The sequence below is a fragment of the Peromyscus eremicus genome, chromosome 13 (assembly GCF_949786415.1).
Source record: "Peromyscus eremicus chromosome 13, PerEre_H2_v1, whole genome shotgun sequence".
Lineage (NCBI taxonomy): Eukaryota > Metazoa > Chordata > Mammalia > Rodentia > Cricetidae > Peromyscus > Peromyscus eremicus.
In genome coordinates this window covers 52,501,741-52,521,030 of record NC_081429.1, presented here as the reverse complement: position 1 = coordinate 52,521,030, position 19,290 = coordinate 52,501,741, and the positions used below count along the sequence as shown (strand labels likewise).

The following is a 19,290-nucleotide window of genomic DNA, read 5'->3' as shown; positions in this document are numbered from 1 at the left end:
CAGAACTGGCAGAGATACACTCAGCAGCAGACGGTTTCTAACTAGGGACTATCCCTTTACCCAAACTTATCACAGCTCTCCCTGAGTGCCACTCAGGGACAGCAGAAGCCTTGCCTCAGGGCAAGGGTGAAACTACTGTATTGAGCTGCCATAAAGCTCTTAGAAATAACTCCTTGGGCAGCTATTAGCCACTGTCTCAAAGGAGCCTGCATTGATTTGTCACTAATCAAAAGAGGTGTGGCTCTGAGCTCCATTTTTTAGCTTTTCATTGGAGCTGACATTCCTCTGTTCCACACTCCTCACCAAACTCAGACAGCCAGCAAGCTCCTGAGGGTACAAATTTTCCCTTTTTTAATTTTTTAAAGCTGCTTTTTTAAGTTTGCCATGATTGTTTTTTAATGATGCCAGTGTTTCTCTCTTGAATTTTGAGCACAACTCAATCTCATAAGTTTTTTTCACACCCGAAAAAATTTCTCAGTGTAAGGACCATTTTCCCTTGTTTTCTAAAGGGTTTCAAAATGGCTTGTTGATAAATGGTATTAATGTTTTTATCATCTCCTGAGAGACAAGCTGTTTGTCTGTTCTTAGTTTGCGGGGAGTAACTCTAAGCTTTCTAGCAATGCTTTGGGAAAACAAAAAACAAAAAACAAAAACAAAAACTTCACTTTCAGCTGAAAAAAACAGTTTTTGGGGGCAGTACCACCATTTTGATCTGAAAAACTATGTTTCCCATAGTGCCTTTCTCAATATTGTCCGCTATTATGAACGACCTTACAGACTGAGTTTCCCATAATGCCTTTCCAGTATGCCACTTCTGTCTCCCTTTACAGGACTAAAGCCAAGTTTCTGCTTTTAGCACAAGAGGTTTTTGAGTCAAGCTTTTTGCTTTTTTAACCATGGGAGATCAGGAGATTTTTGTTCTCTCTGAGCTGGCATTGATAAGTGCTTTTCCTTCATCTGACACTGTTCCCGAAGTGGCTAATGCCTGTCTGCATGCACTTCAGACAGGCATTTTGGTGCTAGAAGCAAAATTCCCTCATGGCTTGCTCATCTGCCTTACCGGGTTAGTGAAAAAAATAAATAAATAAAAGTACTTAAAATAAAGCTTTTCCACAGCCCTTTCTGAGAGACTCTTTCTCAGATAGATCTTTGTCTTGTCCCCTCTCATTCCTTCTCCCCGGATGCAGAGCTTCAGATACCTCAGCCATAGCTCTGTTCCTCTGCTCACTGCTTGTGGAGACAGGGGCTTCTCTTCCCAAATCTGCCTCAGTTTTTGCCATGCTACCATTGCAGCTACTGCTTGGAACTTAGACCCTACTTTTTTATGCTAGCAACTTTCCCCAGGTCCTGCACCTTTCAGGGAGGAATCTGTCCCTTCTCCGTTTTCTGCTTCCACTCTCTTACCAACCCGTTGCTTCAGGGAACTCTGGCTGCTATTTTTTCTAATACTAATTTAAAAGAGACAGGGCTGCCAGAGAGGTTTTGCCTTGTTCCAAGAGGTCTTTTTGTTTTTTTCTTAGAGCAAACCACAAGTGATTGTTCCCATAGATTTCCAGGTGAATCTAATTTTGCTCTTAAAGAAAGAAAAAATCTGAGAAGCAAAGATCTGAAAAGCTTTTTAGTTTTTTTAAGAGAAAAATTAAGTTTTTCCCAAGAAAGCTTTCAGTTTTTTAGAGAGAACAACCACCAAGTTTCCCCAAAACTTCTGTTCTCTAAACTTTGGATTCATTGGCCAAGAGGAAACTAATTCTGATGGTATGGTGTTTCCATACAGTTTTATTTTATCTGCATCTGCTTCAGGGACCCTGCGGCTTGGGACCAAAAGCTTCCCACAGGAACCTTTTTCTCCCCATTTATTTTTCCTCCTTGATAGATTTTTTTCCCCCTCTGATTTCTCCCAGTTTGCGTTCATAGCCCTGTAGTTAAAGTTAAGGACATAGTTCCTCTGTCTTGTTGCTTATCTTATCCTAATTTTTTTTCTCACCCTATATTCCTGCATTCTACTTTATATTCTTTTTCTTCTTATCCTAAGTTTTCTCTACACTGTATTACTACCCTACCTTACGTTTCCCCTTAATTTTTATAGATATTTAAGAGAAAGAGAGAAAAAGAAAGAAACCTAGATAGAAAGAAGTATGCACGGCAGCCTCACTAGGGCATCTTCCAGCCCCTTTCACTCCCAAAATAGATTACTCCCGCCTTAATTTCCAGTCATCGGGCGTGCCCTAACTTCCTGCGGTGCCCTCTAACCCCTCCTTCCGTCAAGTCCCTGGGCCCTGTTTCTGGAGCCATTTGAGGGAGACCTGCTTCCACTTTTTCTCTCAGGGTACTCTTGAGGAGGGAGAAGTGAGAAATATTTAGATAGAAATATAGAGGTAGAGAGACAGAAACACAGGACAGCCTTGGGAGGGCCTGGGTCAAATCCCACCAGCCCCCTTCTGTCTCTTCTAAAGGGCTTTTAAAGGAGTGTCAAGGGGTAGAACGAAAGGCCTCCTGAGCACATCCAAGTGCAGAACATTCCAAACACCTGGTAACCATGAACGTGTTCAAGCCATTCCTTAATGCAGCCCTGCTGTGCAAAGCAAGCTCAGATCTCACTAGGAAACTTCTGTGGACCCCAACATTCTGGTCAAAAGCATTTTATCTGAGATACCTTTCAGACTTTCTAAGGACAGACTGCAGATATAAGCATCCAGACCACCTGCTAGTCTCCTGAATTAAGGTAAATATCCATAAGGAGACAACTGCCAAGGCCAGGAGGATGTTAGGTAGAAACCTTTGCTTCTTGTGCAAATTAATCTTAACCCTCCTTTCTCACACAGCCCAAAATAGTATCTCTAGACTTCCCCTTTAACAATTAACTCAGAACAAAAGGGCTTTCATATATCAGGTGCATCAAGATGCAGGCTTCCTAGCTACCAAGCAGACTTGCCCCGCCCAAGCAGAAAGCGGTGGAGTCAGAGAATTTTGGATTGTATATGTATTTAAACTGGACTGGAGAGAGAGGAGGGGGATGAAGATGGAAGGAACTTAGATAGAAAAAGGAGAGGATGGGAGAGGAAGGGACAGAGAGGAGCTAAGAATGAGAACAGAATTGAAGCTGTGTAGAAAGATTTTGACTTAGAAGAATAAAGTGAATGGACTAAAGAGTTTCATATACGTAGATTTATTCAAGAACCCTTCCGATTAATTAATTGGCCACTGGTAGCATCTCTTCTGGAACTCTGGGAAAAGACTCTAGAGGGGCTGGACCCCAATAGTCTTTGATACAAAACATGCATTTTATGTGCATTAGTACATTTTTTTCTTATATATAAATTAGCACTTCAAAATATCCTAGATCAAATAATAAGTGTAATATCCAAATTGGTAGTCCCAAGAACTCACTCACTTTTAATTTTTCAAGTTGCCCGAGTTCTCTAAAATAGCTTGTATATCCCAGGATGTCATTATGGATCCTCAGTTAAAAGCCTTCTTACTCAGCTAAACCACCTTCTTAGAAAGGCACCAGTAGATTTATTCAAAGTTGGTTTTATTATTTCATGGATTAGCAAGACAAAGTAATTCTGGAAACAGGAATAGAAACCCTATATAAATTAGTAAGCTCTCAACTATTGCAGAATACCAAGTTTAAATAAGTCACAGAGAATGTCACCTTTTTGTGGAAACATTTTATTTATTTAAAAGGAAACATCATGAGTATACCTGCCTCACTCTTTCAAAGCAATACAAGTACATGCCCAGGATCTGAGTAAGGAGCACACTACCCAATGAACCATCTTTAAAACACTGAGGCACAGTGCTCATGAAAAGCAGAAATGTACGATCCAATTACCAAACATAATATATAAGAGTAAGCACATCCAATTCAATGGTCATGAAAAAATAGAGGATTAATCAAAATATTTTGTTTAAAAATATGAAATTCAAGTTATATGGAAATTGTATGCATAAAACATAGTGTATAATCAGAAGGACTCTTCAATGGTCACTTCTAAGAACAAATTAACTTGAGTTAAAAAGTTAAACTTATTTAACTTCTCTTTTTCAAAGCACTTCAACACTTCACTATTCAAATTAAAATTTGAACCATTCCCAAACCCATTCTACAGCTCTCACCACATGTACCCCTTGTGGTGTCTGAAGACACATCTGCTAACGGATCTGGGTGAAGAGCCAACCCAGGAAAGAAGATGGCCGGTCAAGTGCGTCCAAGGCTGTCTTTAACTATATTCTTTCCCTTGCCCCGTCATCTGTTGTCTTTGGAGAATAAGCAACTGTGAGCAGCTTGTGGACACATTCCCTCGGAGACTCTCCTGGCCACCATACAGTGTGGCCAGCACTGGTCCCCCTCTCCATCTACAGGAACTCATCTGCCAGGCCTCACTCCTACCCTTGGACTACAGGAGTAACATTACAGAAGTGGCTAATACCACTGCAAAAAAGGGGAACGTCTCTAGTGATTAACCATTTAAATAAAGCTTAAAATTAAAAACTAGAAACCAACCTGCACACAGACAACCTTAGGAAAACACTAAGTAGTATCGCAAGCACTACTCCTCCACTCCCACATCATGGAATTCACTTTTCCTGTAATAATCCTAAACATCCACACGAGTTTTCCCTTCTGCCGACAAGAACAGAGCTCACTTGTTGAAATCAGCACACTGGAAGCTGCGGGACAGACAGGCAGTTTCCAGTCCACTTTATCCATCAGGCTGGTCTTCCCTGGACTCAGTCCGCATACCCAAAGCGATGGAAGCCTCTGGAGAAGGCTGCTGGGGGAAGCCAGCCTGGCTCCCTGCTGAGGGGGTGGGCAGGGAAGGCCCCCCACACAGTGGAGTCCTCCTCAGCTTGATCACTCGGTGGGGCGGAGACTTCTTCTCAGAGAGGAGCACCTTGGCTGGTGGTGGCTGTGTGGCTTGGTTCTCAGCACTCTGGGCATGAGGGGAAGTGGGAGCATGCCCAGATGTCCCCGTAGCCACAGAGCACTGGGCTGCCTTTCCATAGCTGCCTCTTTGAGACCGGTTTGCTGTGGCCTGAGAGGAGATCTGGGCAGCACTGATAGGTGACACTCTCACAGAAGCAGAGTTCTTGACTTTAATTTGGGTGCTTGTGGAAGGACCCAAAAACCTGACCGGCTTAGGACCAGTCTTACAGTTCACACCTTCATCCTCTTCCCTGAGGGTCAGCAGCCGCCTGCAAACACAGAAGCATCCTGTTTCAGCACTTACTCTTTGTCTCCAAAGTTCACACTCAGGCTTAACAAAAAGGCAGTAAGTATAGACAGCATTATAGACAGCAACCCACCTCGTCTCTCATCCCCACCAAGGTCAACTGTGAAGTGACATGTTTGCTAGAGACAGTTTCAATGGCTTCACAATCTGTATCTTCAAATCACACATAATTCAACCAGTGAGAATCTGGAGTGCTGGTTAAGAACTGGACTACATATCACCTGTTCCCAAGAGCTCTGCTGTGATCCACACAAGAATCAAGAATACTCAGTGCTTTTTTTCCCCCAAGAACTGCAGAATTTACAAGCTCACTAACAAGAAAAGGGGGTTCACGGCCACATAAATACTAGTCTCCAAGTTGAGCTTTAAGATCCCTGCTGACACAGGAAGGGCTGGGGGGCCTCAGGTGTGGGCGCCGTGCCAACTGCTACAGCTGTATTTGCCAGTCACCCTGTCCTGACCCGGAGAGTCTGCATGCCATGAGACACACTTGAGGTCTTACTAGAACAGTCAAGTCCATTCTAAAGGTAAGTATTTTTGAATATGAACAGTACTGAACAAACTACTCAGAGTCCTGAACTGAGTCGACCATTCATTATAAACAGGGAAAACACTGCCAAACTTGACCTTAAAACAGTGACAGTCCTGCCTGTTCTGCCCTGGTTTTCTACCAGATTCCTGTACTAAGACACTTCTGAACACATGGGGAGCAGGAGCCGAGTGCACTTCCTCTCCACAGTATTCCGGCGGTGGGGTGAGGGCAGCTAGAAGCAACTGCAGCACTGTGAACACTTGTCCTTGGAAACAGTCCTAGCCTAGTTTTATGAACATTTCCATACACAGCAAAGAATGCTAATATAATGTACTCAACTTTAAAGCGCTACTGAACATACTTATACATCACTTTCATTATTCTGTCTATACATCCAAAATGATGCTTCCTAAAATCCCAGAGAAAAGATCATTGACAAAGAGGGAGGTCACCATCAGCCATTCCTGTCTACCTTATTTCCTGTCTATGTAACTAGACTCTGTACCAAGGTCTCTCCACCTTGGTACACTCACCGTGTCAGTGCAAGGATTCTTTGTTTGGGGGACGCAGCCAGTAGGATATGTGCAGTATCCCTGGCCTCTACCCACAAGACACCAGTAGCATCCACCTTCCTACAGAGCACACCCAAAAAACTCCAAACATTGCTAAATATTTCAGGGAGGGAAGAGTACACCAAAAATCCTTCCCAGTTGAGAACGACCGCTCTAGGCTCGGCGTTTGCTGCTGGTTGAATGACAGAATGATAATGCAATTAGTGTCCTTTAAAAAAATAAAATGTTGCAAAGAGATGGTTACTAAAAACCGCATCAAATTCTCTTCATTTCTTTGAACAATCCAGAGGGCAAAAGTAGGAAAGCAAGTTTGAAATTCCAGTTCTGAATCAAATTCAGAACAAGTGATCAGGAATCACAACCACCTGATGCTATGGATAAAACGGAGACATTAAAACAGAAATGCAATTTTATATGCACTTCAGACACAGCCATGGAGTGAGGTTAACGCTAATAAAATATTACCAAATAAAAACGCTATTTGTGGAAACAGAAAAGAAAAGAATTCAGAAGCCATAGGACATGTCAAGAACTAGGCCTATGCGGACTTTTGTCTACTGCCAAGAAAGCCTGGGATTTCACTTCTGTGGGGGCGGGGGGGGGGGGGGGGATGCCTACCACAGCATTCCCAGTGTCCACCACCTTCCTACAGCCATGTTCTCCTAACAAGAGCATACCTCACATCCACAACCAGACCTTTTCAACATTTTGGTAACTTTTTTAATTTATTGAGATCATTATTTCGATGATAATGTAGAATATTCAGGTAGGTGATTAATAAACTTAGTAAAGTCAAGAGTTTATTCATTTCCCCTTCATGATGACGACAAAAATATCAACCACAGATTTGAAAACAAAACAGAATCACACATGACCTCTTTCGGATGGGGGCCATATGGCGCAGGCTTCCGTGTAAAGGCCGCTCTTCCAGAGTCCAACACTCTATGAGCTCATGGGGCACTCGCCAGTAGCTTACACCTTGAAGATAAAAAGATAATTAAGAGAGCCCCGGGGAAACACTGTGTCATCTAAGACTGCTCAGAAGCTGTCTGTAGCTTGTTCCTCTCGGGTGATGGACAGAGGTGTGCACAACACCAACAGGAAGTCCCTGCCGGTGGCTCCAGGACAGTAGAGTGGTACAGCTCATGAGCTGGGTCCAAGAAGAGCCGGCTGCAAACCAGGACTCTACGGTTGCTCAAGTGACTGTGTGTATGCTGGTTAAGGCACAGGCTCTGACCCGGTGTCTAAATCCCACTTGGTCACTCACTAATGTGACCTTGGGAAAGTTATGTTCTCATCCTAAGTTTCCTTTCCTCAGTGAAATGCTAATTATCACAGTACGTACCCTGCATGGCTGCTGGATCATTAAATACGTTAATAAACATGAAATGCTTAGAACAGGTTAAGCACCTGAAAACCTCCGGGGCTTTACAAACAGTTGCAGTGTTGGTTAAAGGTGCAAAGGATGTATGCAATGCTGGTTCCACTGCTCTGTCTGCTGCACTGGGCTACTGTGACCACCAACTGCATCTATTTGTGAAAGACCTTGTGAGCCACTGTCACCAGACACGGCTCAGTAGTTAACAGGACCTGCTGCTCATGAAGGGGACTGTAGCAAGTTCACAGCACCCATGTCAAGTGGCTCACAAATGCCTGGGACTCCAGCTCAGGTGGAATCTGACAACCCTTTTTGGTCTCTACAGATACATGCACACATGTGGGAACACACACAAATAAAACATAAAACAAACCCCTAAACAAGAATAATCTCAGCTAATAAATTAAACCAAGATTTTAGCTGAGTTCATTCTATTTTTTTAAATTTGATTCAAAGTTTAAAAATGTATTCTTACAGGCCTCAAAGGTATTATACTAAGTAAAAGAAGTCAGATGTAAAAGGACACATATTTTATGATCCCATTTATATGAAACGTTCAGGACAGGTAAATCCACTTTGACAGAAAGCAGACTGGGGTTGGGAGGGGCTGTAAGAGAGCGTGGAGCATTGGGGTTCCCTCTGAGATGACGAAATGTCTTGGAACCAGACAGCTGGTGGTTGCGGAACACGCAGCAAATGCCACCAACAAATATACATTCTAAACCAGTTCTTTCCACATCATGTGACTTCACTCAAAAACACATAAAAATTAGACACACAAAAAATAGCTAAAGAATAATCTTCAATACAAAATTGCTTTATTTTTTACATTAATAACTCAAGTCCTCAGAATGAGATCAGTGTCTTTTTCAAGCATTAAAGTTCTGGTAAACCTACCTACCTTTAGTAAACTGGGCATATAAAAATTTTATATAAACAGATCTATCTAATACTCAAGAACTCATGGACCCTCATTAAGGCCAACACTAGAACTACTTGACTACTATTCCCAAAACTATATTTTCTACTACAAAAGTATTCCTAAACGTGGTCCATTAAGTTAGCCTGGCTTTTCAAGTCAAATTTATGATAAAATTTACATAAAATAAAATTCATTTTTTAAGGGACACAGTTCAATGAATTTCATCCGTCACGCTACAAGTTTCCTCATACCACTTCCGAGTCAGTGCTTCCCTTTCTAAGTGTTAGTTTTGACTTCTCCAGAATGTCATAGAAACGGGTCACAGAACAGTCACACTTGTGCCTGGTGTCTTCAATGTGCTCTATCAAGATTTGTCCCCACTGATTATAGAAACATGGTGCACGTGTGTGTCACTGCTGAGTAGTAGTCTCTTGTGGGATGTGTCCCTGCAACTAGTTTAAGGAACTTATTTTAATGCTGGTGTTCTGAGATAGCTTACTGCTACACAGTCCAGTAGGCTAGCCTCGAGCTAACAATCCTCCTGCCTTTGCCTCCCAGTGCGGGACTACAGGCTGGAGTTACCATCCTCAACTATAACCTTTTCTTTCCTACCTGTAAATGATTCATTCATTGTACATAACCTGGAAAATCTAGAAAAGGAGATATATGAAAATCAAGGGCTGGGGACACAGCTCAGTTGGGAGAGAGCTTGCCTTATGAACATGAAGCCCTTAGGTTAGATCCCCAGAACCAACCCCCACACAGAAAATCAAAATCACTCCAATCCAAAACCCAGAATGGTAATTCAGGATGCATCAGTTCATTTTCAACTCGATACTTTTAGTTGTTTGTTTTCAAACAGAGTCTAGCTATCTAAACCAGGTTGCTCTAAAACTCACTATATAGCCCAGGCTAGCCTTGAACTCAGTGAGCCTCCTGCCTCAGCCTCCTTAGTGCTGAGCACACAGGAGTGAGCCACATGTCCAATCAATTCCAGTCGTTGTTCATTTGTTCTCCTTTTTCATAAACATTTATTTTATTTTGTGCAGACATGGACATGGCACAGTCTACCCTGGGGGCCAGAGGGCAAGTCATAGGAGTCAGTTCTGTCCTTCCACCGTGTGGCTTCCAGGAATTAAACTGGGGTCATCCGGCTTGGTGAAAAGCACCTTTACCTGCTAAGCCACGTTACCAGCCTCCTCTGCTTACATCTCATGCTCAGGTTAGAAGCACACTTCTTAGAGCACTGCCAGCTATTCGGCAGGTCTAAATAAACTCCTATTGCATTAAGTAAGCACAAGGAGAGCCATATGACGTCACTGAGTTATAAACAGACAACAGTATCTAGTAACTCATGCATGGGTGGAAGACTTGAAAGCAAACTGCCTTGATATCACCTTACGATGACAGACAGCTGGCACACTAAAAGTGTACTCCTAGAAAGAGAGGGGGGCGGAGGAAGGGGAGGACGAAACAAGGGCTGTGGAGAAAGAAAGAGACGCCACATTTACTCTTACTTTATGTTTGGGGGACTGACTTCTTGGTACAGCAAGGCTATAATCCCAGCACTTGAGGGGCAGAGCAGGCTAGTCCCAAGTCCCAGGGTAGCTGCACTAGGCTATAAGGTACACTCCAAACCAGCCTGAGCTACAGCAGAAGACCTTGTCTCAAAAAGAAAAAAAGGCCGGGCGGTGGTGGCGCACGCCTTTAATCCCAGCACTCGGGAGGCAGAGCCAGGCGGATCTCTGTGAGTTCGAGGCCAGCCTGGGCTACCAAGTGAGTCCCAGGAAAGGCGCAAAGCTACACAGAGAAACCTTGTCTCGAAAAAAAAAAAAAAAAAAAAGAAAAAAAAAAGAGAGAAGTACACCTGTGTCCATGAAACCAAAGACTTGTACTGTACCTTTTCCTTCCCAGGCATCAAAGGCATCCATCATTTTCTTCAACTCAGCTACGGAGTAATAGCTCCAAATGTACTGAACATTATTTCCCGCCTCTCTAGAAACATTGCAAAAATGTAATGAAAATCTACTATTTATGTATAAATGTTGTCTATTTATATCCAGTTAACATATGCTCAATAAATACTTGATAATCAAGCTAAAAAAATATCTAAGCACCAAGTTGTTCCTCTGTGACCCTAAGCTTAGGTGTGCACTCATAAATCACATCATAGTCTAATATAAATTTGATCTCCTTTTCATGGTAGTATTTGTCAATTCCACAATATGAAAATACATCAATATATTTTTAAAACATTTTTAAAATTTTATATATATGGCTGGGCATAGTGGTGCAGCCTTTAATCCCAGCACCCAGGGAGGCAGAGGCAGGCGGATCTCTGAGTTCCAGGCCACCCAAGGCTATACAGTGAGACCTTGTCTCAAAAACAAACATAAAGCCAACAAAACAAAACCAGCTAACTCTAATTACAAAAGATCCAACTTGGATGCCATTTTCCTTGCATCACGCCAGGTGCTTAGACGTCGTTTGCAGAAACACTGTTGCCTGGAAAGATCCAGAAGTGACAGCACTTCTGTCTTCTGAAAGTGAGCTTATATGGCTATGGATCAGTGACTAGTATGTGACCCACTTCACTCTCATAGAACATACAGAAGATAGAAAATACGTTAAGTGACTTTATTGGTACAAATAATATTACAGGCCTGTAATAAGACAACAACTTGTAAGAATTTAACATGTGCTGGGCAGTGGTGGCGCACGCCTTTAATCCCAGCACTCGGGAGGCAGAGCCAGGCGGATCTCTGTGAGTTCAAGGCCAGCCTGGGCTACCAAGTGAGTTCCAGGAAAAGCGCAAAGCTACACAGGGAAACCCTGTCTTGAAAAACCAAAAAAAAAAAAAAAAAAAGAATTTAACATGTCCAAGTCATAGATGCCTAACCCTGAAAGGGTCAGACACAAGGCACAGTCAGGCCCTGGGTCACTCTGTGGGCCTGGTGACTCTAGGCTAGCGCTTTGCCCACATTTGTTGTTAGAGGAGATATTAGGCATATGGCTTTTCTTCCTTTTCACTCTATAAAGGCCTATCATGGGACTTGAGGTTCACGGCACTGAGAACCACTGTTCTCGATCCGGCAAAAGGCCAGGACCATGCAAGGGTTTAATCCTCACCCGCGCCAGAAGTGCCACCCCACAGCTTTGAGGGCTCTGTGCACCGAGCCAGGCCCACAGCCTCTTGTCACGCACAGTAGTTCACACAGTAACAATTCTTAAAATGGTTAAAAGACACCAAGACTTTGTTTTGTTCTTTTTCACTTCTGTATCTGAACATACCTTTTGAAAATGCTTTTACTGTGAATTCTTCCTCCCAGCTGCTTATCAATAGCATCTGTCCCATCAGTTTTTGTAGCATAGACACCAATAATTCTGCTCTCACAGCTTGCACCAGATGTGTTAAGGTAGTGGAGAACCCAAACTGTTGGTTTATTGCAGACTAAGCCGTATGAATCACAGAAGTCTGTTAAAGCCTAAAGCAAATACATACATATATATATATATAAACTTAGATTTAATTATGGAACAAAAGATAAATGTGCTATATTACTTTCATGTAAAGCTAAAATTTGAGTTGGTCATAAGGAGAAATAAAAAGATCATAAATTTTAACTTAGTCTATAAACATAAATCATAAATGAATTAATTAGAGAGAGGATTTTTTCTTTGTAACAACAACAAAAATCTCAGTAACTTTCATTTAGAGAGAATATTTCCAGACAGAATTTCTCTCTGAGCTCTTCTTTTGGCTTGCCATCACCACTTCTAATTTTACAATCTTCATATAACAACTGAAAGTTAGATCTTCCCTTTCCTCACTGGACTGTTTTCTCAAACGTCTCACTTGACCTCCATTTTTCTTCCTATTAGCTGGCCCCACCGCTGGTCCTAATTTTCAACTCCAAATTCCAACTTCGGGTTAATCAAATGAACTCGTTCTTCTACACCGCAAGGCCGCTGTGGCGAGGCCCAGCAGTTTTTGAACTCATCTGGCATTTACACACTGAAGTCATTCATTCATAGTAAGCACCCTCTCTCCTGAGTACTCTTAGGTCCTGGAGTGAAGAAGAGGGATAGTCCAAATACTTGGCGTTCATAACAAACACAGAGACAGACACAACTGAGCTATCAGCACACCGCGTACTAAGTCCAGCTGTGACAGCACCAGGAACACAGATCACAGGGCTCCTCCCAGGACTGCGGCAGAGGCCTTCCCTGTGAGAAACGGCACTGCTGTTCTAAACACATTCAGGATATGCATCTTCGTCTGCTGTGTCTACTGACAGATCCTCAGCGTCTGGGAGAGCAGGGGACATGAAGATGACGCCTACCGCTTACCTACTCAGTAAGGAAGCCAGGGTCCTCACATGGCTTGCACTTTCATTTAATACTGCTAAATAACTCCTCTGGTGATCTTATGTGTGCACCTATAAGAATTCCAAACACTATAAACTCTTCTAGGGCAAGAGCTGGACTCCTTTACAATGCCATGCATGCCACAACATTTGAAATAAATCGGTTTTGGCTGTTGGAATAAATGCAGGCACACTTTATCCTTTTTTAATACAAATCAGGAGCCAAAGACTATAGAGTTGGGACTCTAAGATGAATGCTAACCCTCTCTAATCTTCAGGCAAAGCTGTTTTAGCCCTATTCTGCAGTTTGGTAAGTTGCATTATCAAGACTCTCACTTGGCAATTAAATGTATGAAACATCAATAGCAGAATCCATACACCCCAAAAAAATTCCTAAAGGGGATTTTGTGCTGCACTCCTAATAACCAACCATCCATCAGTTTGGTTCCTGAACTGACACCAAAATCTACAGCTCAAATCAGCTCCTATCAATTTTCAGGATCAACAACTGACAACAGAAATAATGTTCTATTGTGCTAAGTAGCAACAAATACAACCCCCATTAACAGGACATAGATAATAAGGCCTTTCAAGTCATGTGAAGATCTTTAAAATGCGATATAAAATAAAAATGTCCTTTTATAAAGGTTTGCTGATCTCAAAGTGAACTCAGCATGTCTCAAGACAGACTGCCACACTCACTAAGTCAGGTAAGCGTTTATTTTTAGCAGAACAATTCTTTTAAAAACAAGTTTATCTTAGTAAATGAAATAATACTATCATACCCTCATTAATGATAGTATTTCTCTAGTTTAAAAAGAACTTCAGAAACCAAGTATAGTGGTATGCACCTTTAATCCCAGCACTCAGGAAGCAGAGGCAGATGGATCTGTTATGAGTTCAAGGCCAGCCTGATCAACAAAGCCAGTTCCAAGTCAGCCAGGACTACATAGTGAGACCCTGTCCCAAAATAACAACTTCAGAAGAATAGTTCTATTAAAAAGAATCAAAAGTGTTACATCTTCAGCGAGGTACATAAACTTTTTTTTTTTGTTTTTTGTTTTTTTCGAGACAGGGTTTCTCTGTGTAGCTTTGCGCCTGTCCTGGAACTCACTTGGTAGACCAGGCTGGCCTCAAACTCACAGAGATCCGCCTGGCTCTGCCTCCCGAGTGCTGGGATTAAAGGCATGCGCCACCACCGCCCGGCGAGGTACATAAACTTAATAAAGCTTTTTTCCTAGAATTAATTTTGGCCTTTAAACATGAGTAGGAGTAATTAAGAAACATGTTAAAAAATGATTACAAACTGCCTCATGCTCGATATGTGACATCACAAACTATGCAAAATAACATACTGCTTTGTGCATAATAAATATGTATTTTAAAACTTGAGAAAATGCCAAGACCTTTTTAAGTTCTATATTTGACCTTAAAGAATATGTCTCCATTTCATTGGCCAAGTGGTCAGACAAGCTGTACGGATAAGGGATGCCAAAATAATCGGCCTCTTCCTGCAAGGCAGCTCGAGTCTGCTCATCCGGGGGGATCTGAACTTCTCCGTGGAGATAATCTAAGATGTATTTAAATAAATGTCCATCGCGGTCAATAATACACGCCCCTGGAAAACAGTTCCAAGACAATGGTGCAGGTCGTCAGTTTGGGTTCTCTGCTCCTGACCGGCCCACAATCTGAACTCGCAATTTTCTGACCGTGTACATCAGCTCACACAAACGAACATGGCTGGACCCAGCCTGGCATGCGACACTGACTATACAATGGCTGTTCTGCAGCCGTGAGGATAGCTGCTTCTCCGGGGAAACACTTTTTCTTCCTTGAAGAACACTGAGAGAAGCTGGTATATAGTCAGCCTCAGTAGCATCGCCCAGAATGTCACATGGAAGTAACAACTTTCCAAACATAGTCATCCCCATAATAAGATCATGGCTGGCCTTTATAACACCTCACTTCTTTGTCAGCGTTCAAGAGCGGAACCACTGACTTTAGAAACTGCTATTTAATTTCTCTACGTACTTACTGACTCTCTATACAGCCCTAATGAGCTCAGTAATTAATAGGCTAAAACAGTACATTCTAGCACAATTAAGAAAATAAAAAGGAATTGAAAAGAGACCCCCACTTGAATGAATATTCACATTCATGCTCCAGACTTTAGACATTTACCAGATTCGTCCGTTTTAAGAGGGAAGCGGCCACTAAACATGGATGCCAGCATGGAGTCCTTAAAGCGGCACAGAGACTCCCGGCGGGCGGTGTAGATGCAGCCGCCCACGTTCAGCTGAAGAATATCTAGCAACTCCTCTGCTTTGTGGCCTGCCATCACCCCCCTGGACTCCTAAAGTGTTGCCTGAAGCTTTCAGAAACGCTGAAACAATCGCAGTCCCAGACTTCTGTGAAAACAAAGGATAAATATCACTGACCTTGCTGAAAAAAGAAATGGGTAAGATAAATATATTTTAATATTGTTTAAATAGGTTCTATTTTCTGTGATATGAAAGATATCTGCAATCTGCTAAGTTGGGAAAATTTGTGTCTGAGGGATTATAAATATCCAGGCATTATAAATCACAGTTGATAACTGTTTAAAGAATAATGCAAGGCGGTGCACAGTCAGGCGCATGTAAAGCAAAGGCAAGGCATGCTTGTTAACAAGTCTGAAGGAACCGTCTAGACTGAAGAGATCGTGTGTAACACAGGGAGCCACAGGGCTTTATCAATTACAATCTCTGGGTTTTGGGGGAAATCGCTTATTTTCATTTTCTTGTTTCCTGACCTATAAAATGGAGGCAGCAATGGTCCAAAGATCTCCAGAGACTTAAGGTAACACATAAAAAGCACATGGCACAGACTAAATATACAGCAAATGACAAATTATACATGATGATACAAAATTTTCCGTAAGGTATACACTGAGAAACTTGAGACAAACTTTGGAGATCAAGAAAACAGAGCAGAAACTACCGATAACTGTAATCCTTAAATCGTGGTTAATTATATAACTAAGTAACATATCATTTATTAACTGGGATCAGAATTTTATTTGTACTGAGAGCTAGAGGGATGGCCCATGGTCGAGAGCACATGGCTATTCTTGCAGAAGACCTAGGTTCAATTCCCAGCACCATACGGTTCACAACTGTCTGTAACTCAAGTTCCAAGTGATCTGGTACGCTCTTCTGGCCTCTGTGGTCACTGAGTGCACATGGTCCACAGACAGATATAGATGCTGGCAAAACACCCACATAGACAAAAATAAACAAAATGTCCAAAAATGAATCTATTTATACAGGTAGCCAGACTGCTCTGCATCTACAGATGACGGCTTGTCAGCCATCCAGCTCTTTCATTTAAAAATGGCCAAAGCCATTTGGGGAAGTTTTTTTCGAAGTTTCTTTATCCATTCTGAAGGTTGTTCACAAATGACTATGGTTCTCTACGAAACCTGAAATGGGCTGAAAGCACATACTCCTGCCACTGAGAACCTCAAGTATCTAAACTTTCAGAGCAAGTCTTAAAATGGCTGCCAAACTCAACTATATCCATACCAATTCAGTTTTACTAACTGATCAACTAAAATCCTTCCCCAGAGGCACCAACTCCACCAAATGCCAATAAAATGGGAGGAGACCATTAGAATCTGAGGAAGGCCAACAGACAAAAACCATTAGGAATCCAACAAGGTTCAGTCTTCCAAAACCACTTACTGATGTAACTTCTTACTGCCTCAAAGTCCTGGAGTAGCACTCCATTCAATCATGAGGCACGGGACAGCATGGATTCACTGTCCAGTTACCTGGTCCCTAGAATTCTATTTTTCATGTTTCTAGATAAGCCTCGTTTCTTGCGAGGTCTTTCTGTGCAGAATTAGAATCCTCGCACAAACTCTTACACAGATTTTACCCCATGTGCTTAATCTCCACTTCTTTTTTTCCCCATAAGCTCAAGATAAGCACGGGTAGTGTCATTCTCGACCATTTCCATTTACTGAATGCTTACGGTGTGTGTACCAGACACTGTGAAGAGAACTAGACAGAATTACCTAATTCACAGGAAAACTTTATCAGACAAGAATTACTGTCCCTACTGACAGATGAGAATACTGGGTCGGGGGGGAAATCACTGGTGTGTGCGGTGTCCACACAAACTTGCCTGTTCGTAAGCCGTGGAGCCAGTCCTAACCCAGGGCAGCCAGGTGAACCTGAGGGATCAGCTTCAGGTTCTCATGGATGCACCCAACAGACCATCCCCTTTAACAGTGCCACCTCCGGGGCTCCTGATATATGTAGGCCCTTCACTATCAGCTGCTATCTGGGGATCGACCGCAGCACGAGGCCAGCCAGCCCCGGGGAGGGCACTGCTCAGATGCACCCCCGGAGGCCTCATGTCGTGTGAAGGCAGGGTTCCCTCACGACCATCACCAACCAAACCGTCGAGGATGTCTGCTGCCAAGGCAGGCAGACTCCCCGGCCACGGCAGGGTCTGATTCAGAAAGTCTCGGGGAGGCGGGGATCGGCGAGCCGACTCCACTTTTTGAGAAACACAGTTCAAGGGGGCTCACGCCCCTCCGCCACCAGCCGGACCAAACCCGGGCCGGGCGGCCGAGGATCACCAGGCCCCGCCGGGGTCCTTCCCGGGCCGGCGGACCCGCCTGCACGCCGAGGCGCCCGTGTGTGTCATCGGAGCGGCCGGGCCTCCCCTCGGGACGCCCCTAAGGCTTCGGGGCCCGCCACCCACCCGGCGCCCGGCTCCTCCGCACCGGCGGGCGGAGCGGCGACCGCCTACTGACCTGCGGCCGCCCGGCCCTCGGCGCAGCCGCCCGACGCCGCGGGGCCGGACGCGGAAGTAAAGCCGTCGCCCACTCGGATGCTCGGCGACTGGTGGAGCGGAGCGACCCCGCGGCGCCCCCGTGCGGTCCCGACGCGCAGTGCGCCCGAAAGGGGAGGGAGGGAGGCCCCGCCCCGGGCACGCCCCGCCCCCGGACGGCGGTGGCCACGCCCCCAAGACCCATCCCCGCGAGCCTGGGCCTCGCCATGGTCCTCTTCTCCCGGAAAAGGATGTGTTTCTTCCAGCCCAGGGGGAAAAGCTACTCCATTCATAAATATATAACTTGGGTATATCCATTTGCATAGTTTGTGGCTTACAAGGCTTTTTCACACAATGCTCTTTAGTCTGTGACCACTGTAAAAGGTGGGTAGTTGGTTTCTAGAAATATTTTTTTTTATTAAATCTTTGGAGATTTCATCCATCAGAATAAGATGGAAGTTTTATTCTTCTTACAGGAAGGAAAACTGAGGAGGGGGAACAACCATTCCTTCAACATTCTTGCACACCCGGCACAGCGTTAAGTCCCTTGCAGAACTATTTAATTTATTCCTAATAAACCCCACAAAAAGTCCTTTCACCTTCCAACCGCACCCTACCCTGTGCAAGGAACAAAGTCGAGATGAACGAGACAGTCCTGTTTGCCAGGCTGTCCACCAAGTCCGGACTGAGACCCTCACGTCCCCTTTCTTAGGTCTTAGGAAGGAAGCCAATGAGAAGTAGGGCTGTTGTCCTTCAGCCATGCAGCGCGGATGGGGAGACAGGGAAGGTTTGGACAAGGTGCGATTCCTCACAGGGGAGGGACCAGACACTGAGGATGGAGCACTGGTCCAGAGTGTCACCAGTTTACACCCTGGTACTTTTCATCACTATGACCAGAACACCTGGCAGAAATAATGGTGTGTTTGGGGGGCACACTTGGGGATTTTGGCTCAGAGTTTCAAAGGTGTCAGTTCATCATGGCAGGGACCATGTGGCAGGGCAGAACAGTTCACATCATGGGGTGGGAAAACAAAGGCTTTCCTTTTACTCTTTTATTCTACCAGGGGTCCCAACCCATGGAGTGACGCCACCACATTCAAAGTGAGTCTTTTCCTAACACTCCTCTCTTGATGTGTCATGTCAGAAAAAAATTTCTCAAGTATTTTAAGCATAGCTGATCAACTCTGCTAATGCGGCTTGAAAGCCGACATAGACGATGGAAAATGAACGAGTATTATTGCAGCCCAGCTTTATATAGAAAGTGAAATTAGAATTTTGTATTGCACGGGTCATGAAATTTTTCTTCAAAATGTGCAAGTTTTTCTGTAACACTAAAATATGTAATATCTATTCTTGGGTCATGGGCTGTAGAAAACCAAAATGGCTGCCTATGGGCCATACATAATTTGTCTTTTTTTTTTTTTTAAGTGGGAGAAACAGACACTGATCAAAATAGTTACA

At 43.6% G+C, this 19,290-nt stretch overlaps 1 protein-coding gene across 2 annotated transcripts; it reads right to left on the bottom strand.

Moving 5' to 3' along the window:
• Nucleotides 1–3,656: 3,656 nt before the first annotated feature.
• Nucleotides 3,657–17,932, bottom strand: Kctd18 (potassium channel tetramerization domain containing 18). Of its 2 annotated transcripts, XM_059278409.1 has the most exons (7): nucleotides 17,813–17,932; nucleotides 15,190–15,416; nucleotides 14,415–14,626; nucleotides 11,933–12,126; nucleotides 10,542–10,636; nucleotides 7,217–7,319; nucleotides 3,657–5,199 (listed from the first exon to the last, which is right to left on the bottom strand). In XM_059278409.1, the coding sequence occupies exons 2-7, from the start codon at nucleotides 15,344–15,346 to the stop codon at nucleotides 4,707–4,709; spliced, it is 1,254 nt and encodes a 417-aa protein (XP_059134392.1). In that variant the 5' UTR covers nucleotides 15,347–15,416; nucleotides 17,813–17,932; the 3' UTR covers nucleotides 3,657–4,706. The 2 variants fall into 2 exon arrangements, with proteins under 2 accessions (XP_059134392.1, XP_059134393.1); XM_059278410.1 differs by lacking the exons at nucleotides 15,190–15,416; nucleotides 17,813–17,932 and having other exon boundaries at nucleotides 14,437–14,550.
• Between the last annotated feature and the right edge of the window lie 1,358 nt (nucleotides 17,933–19,290).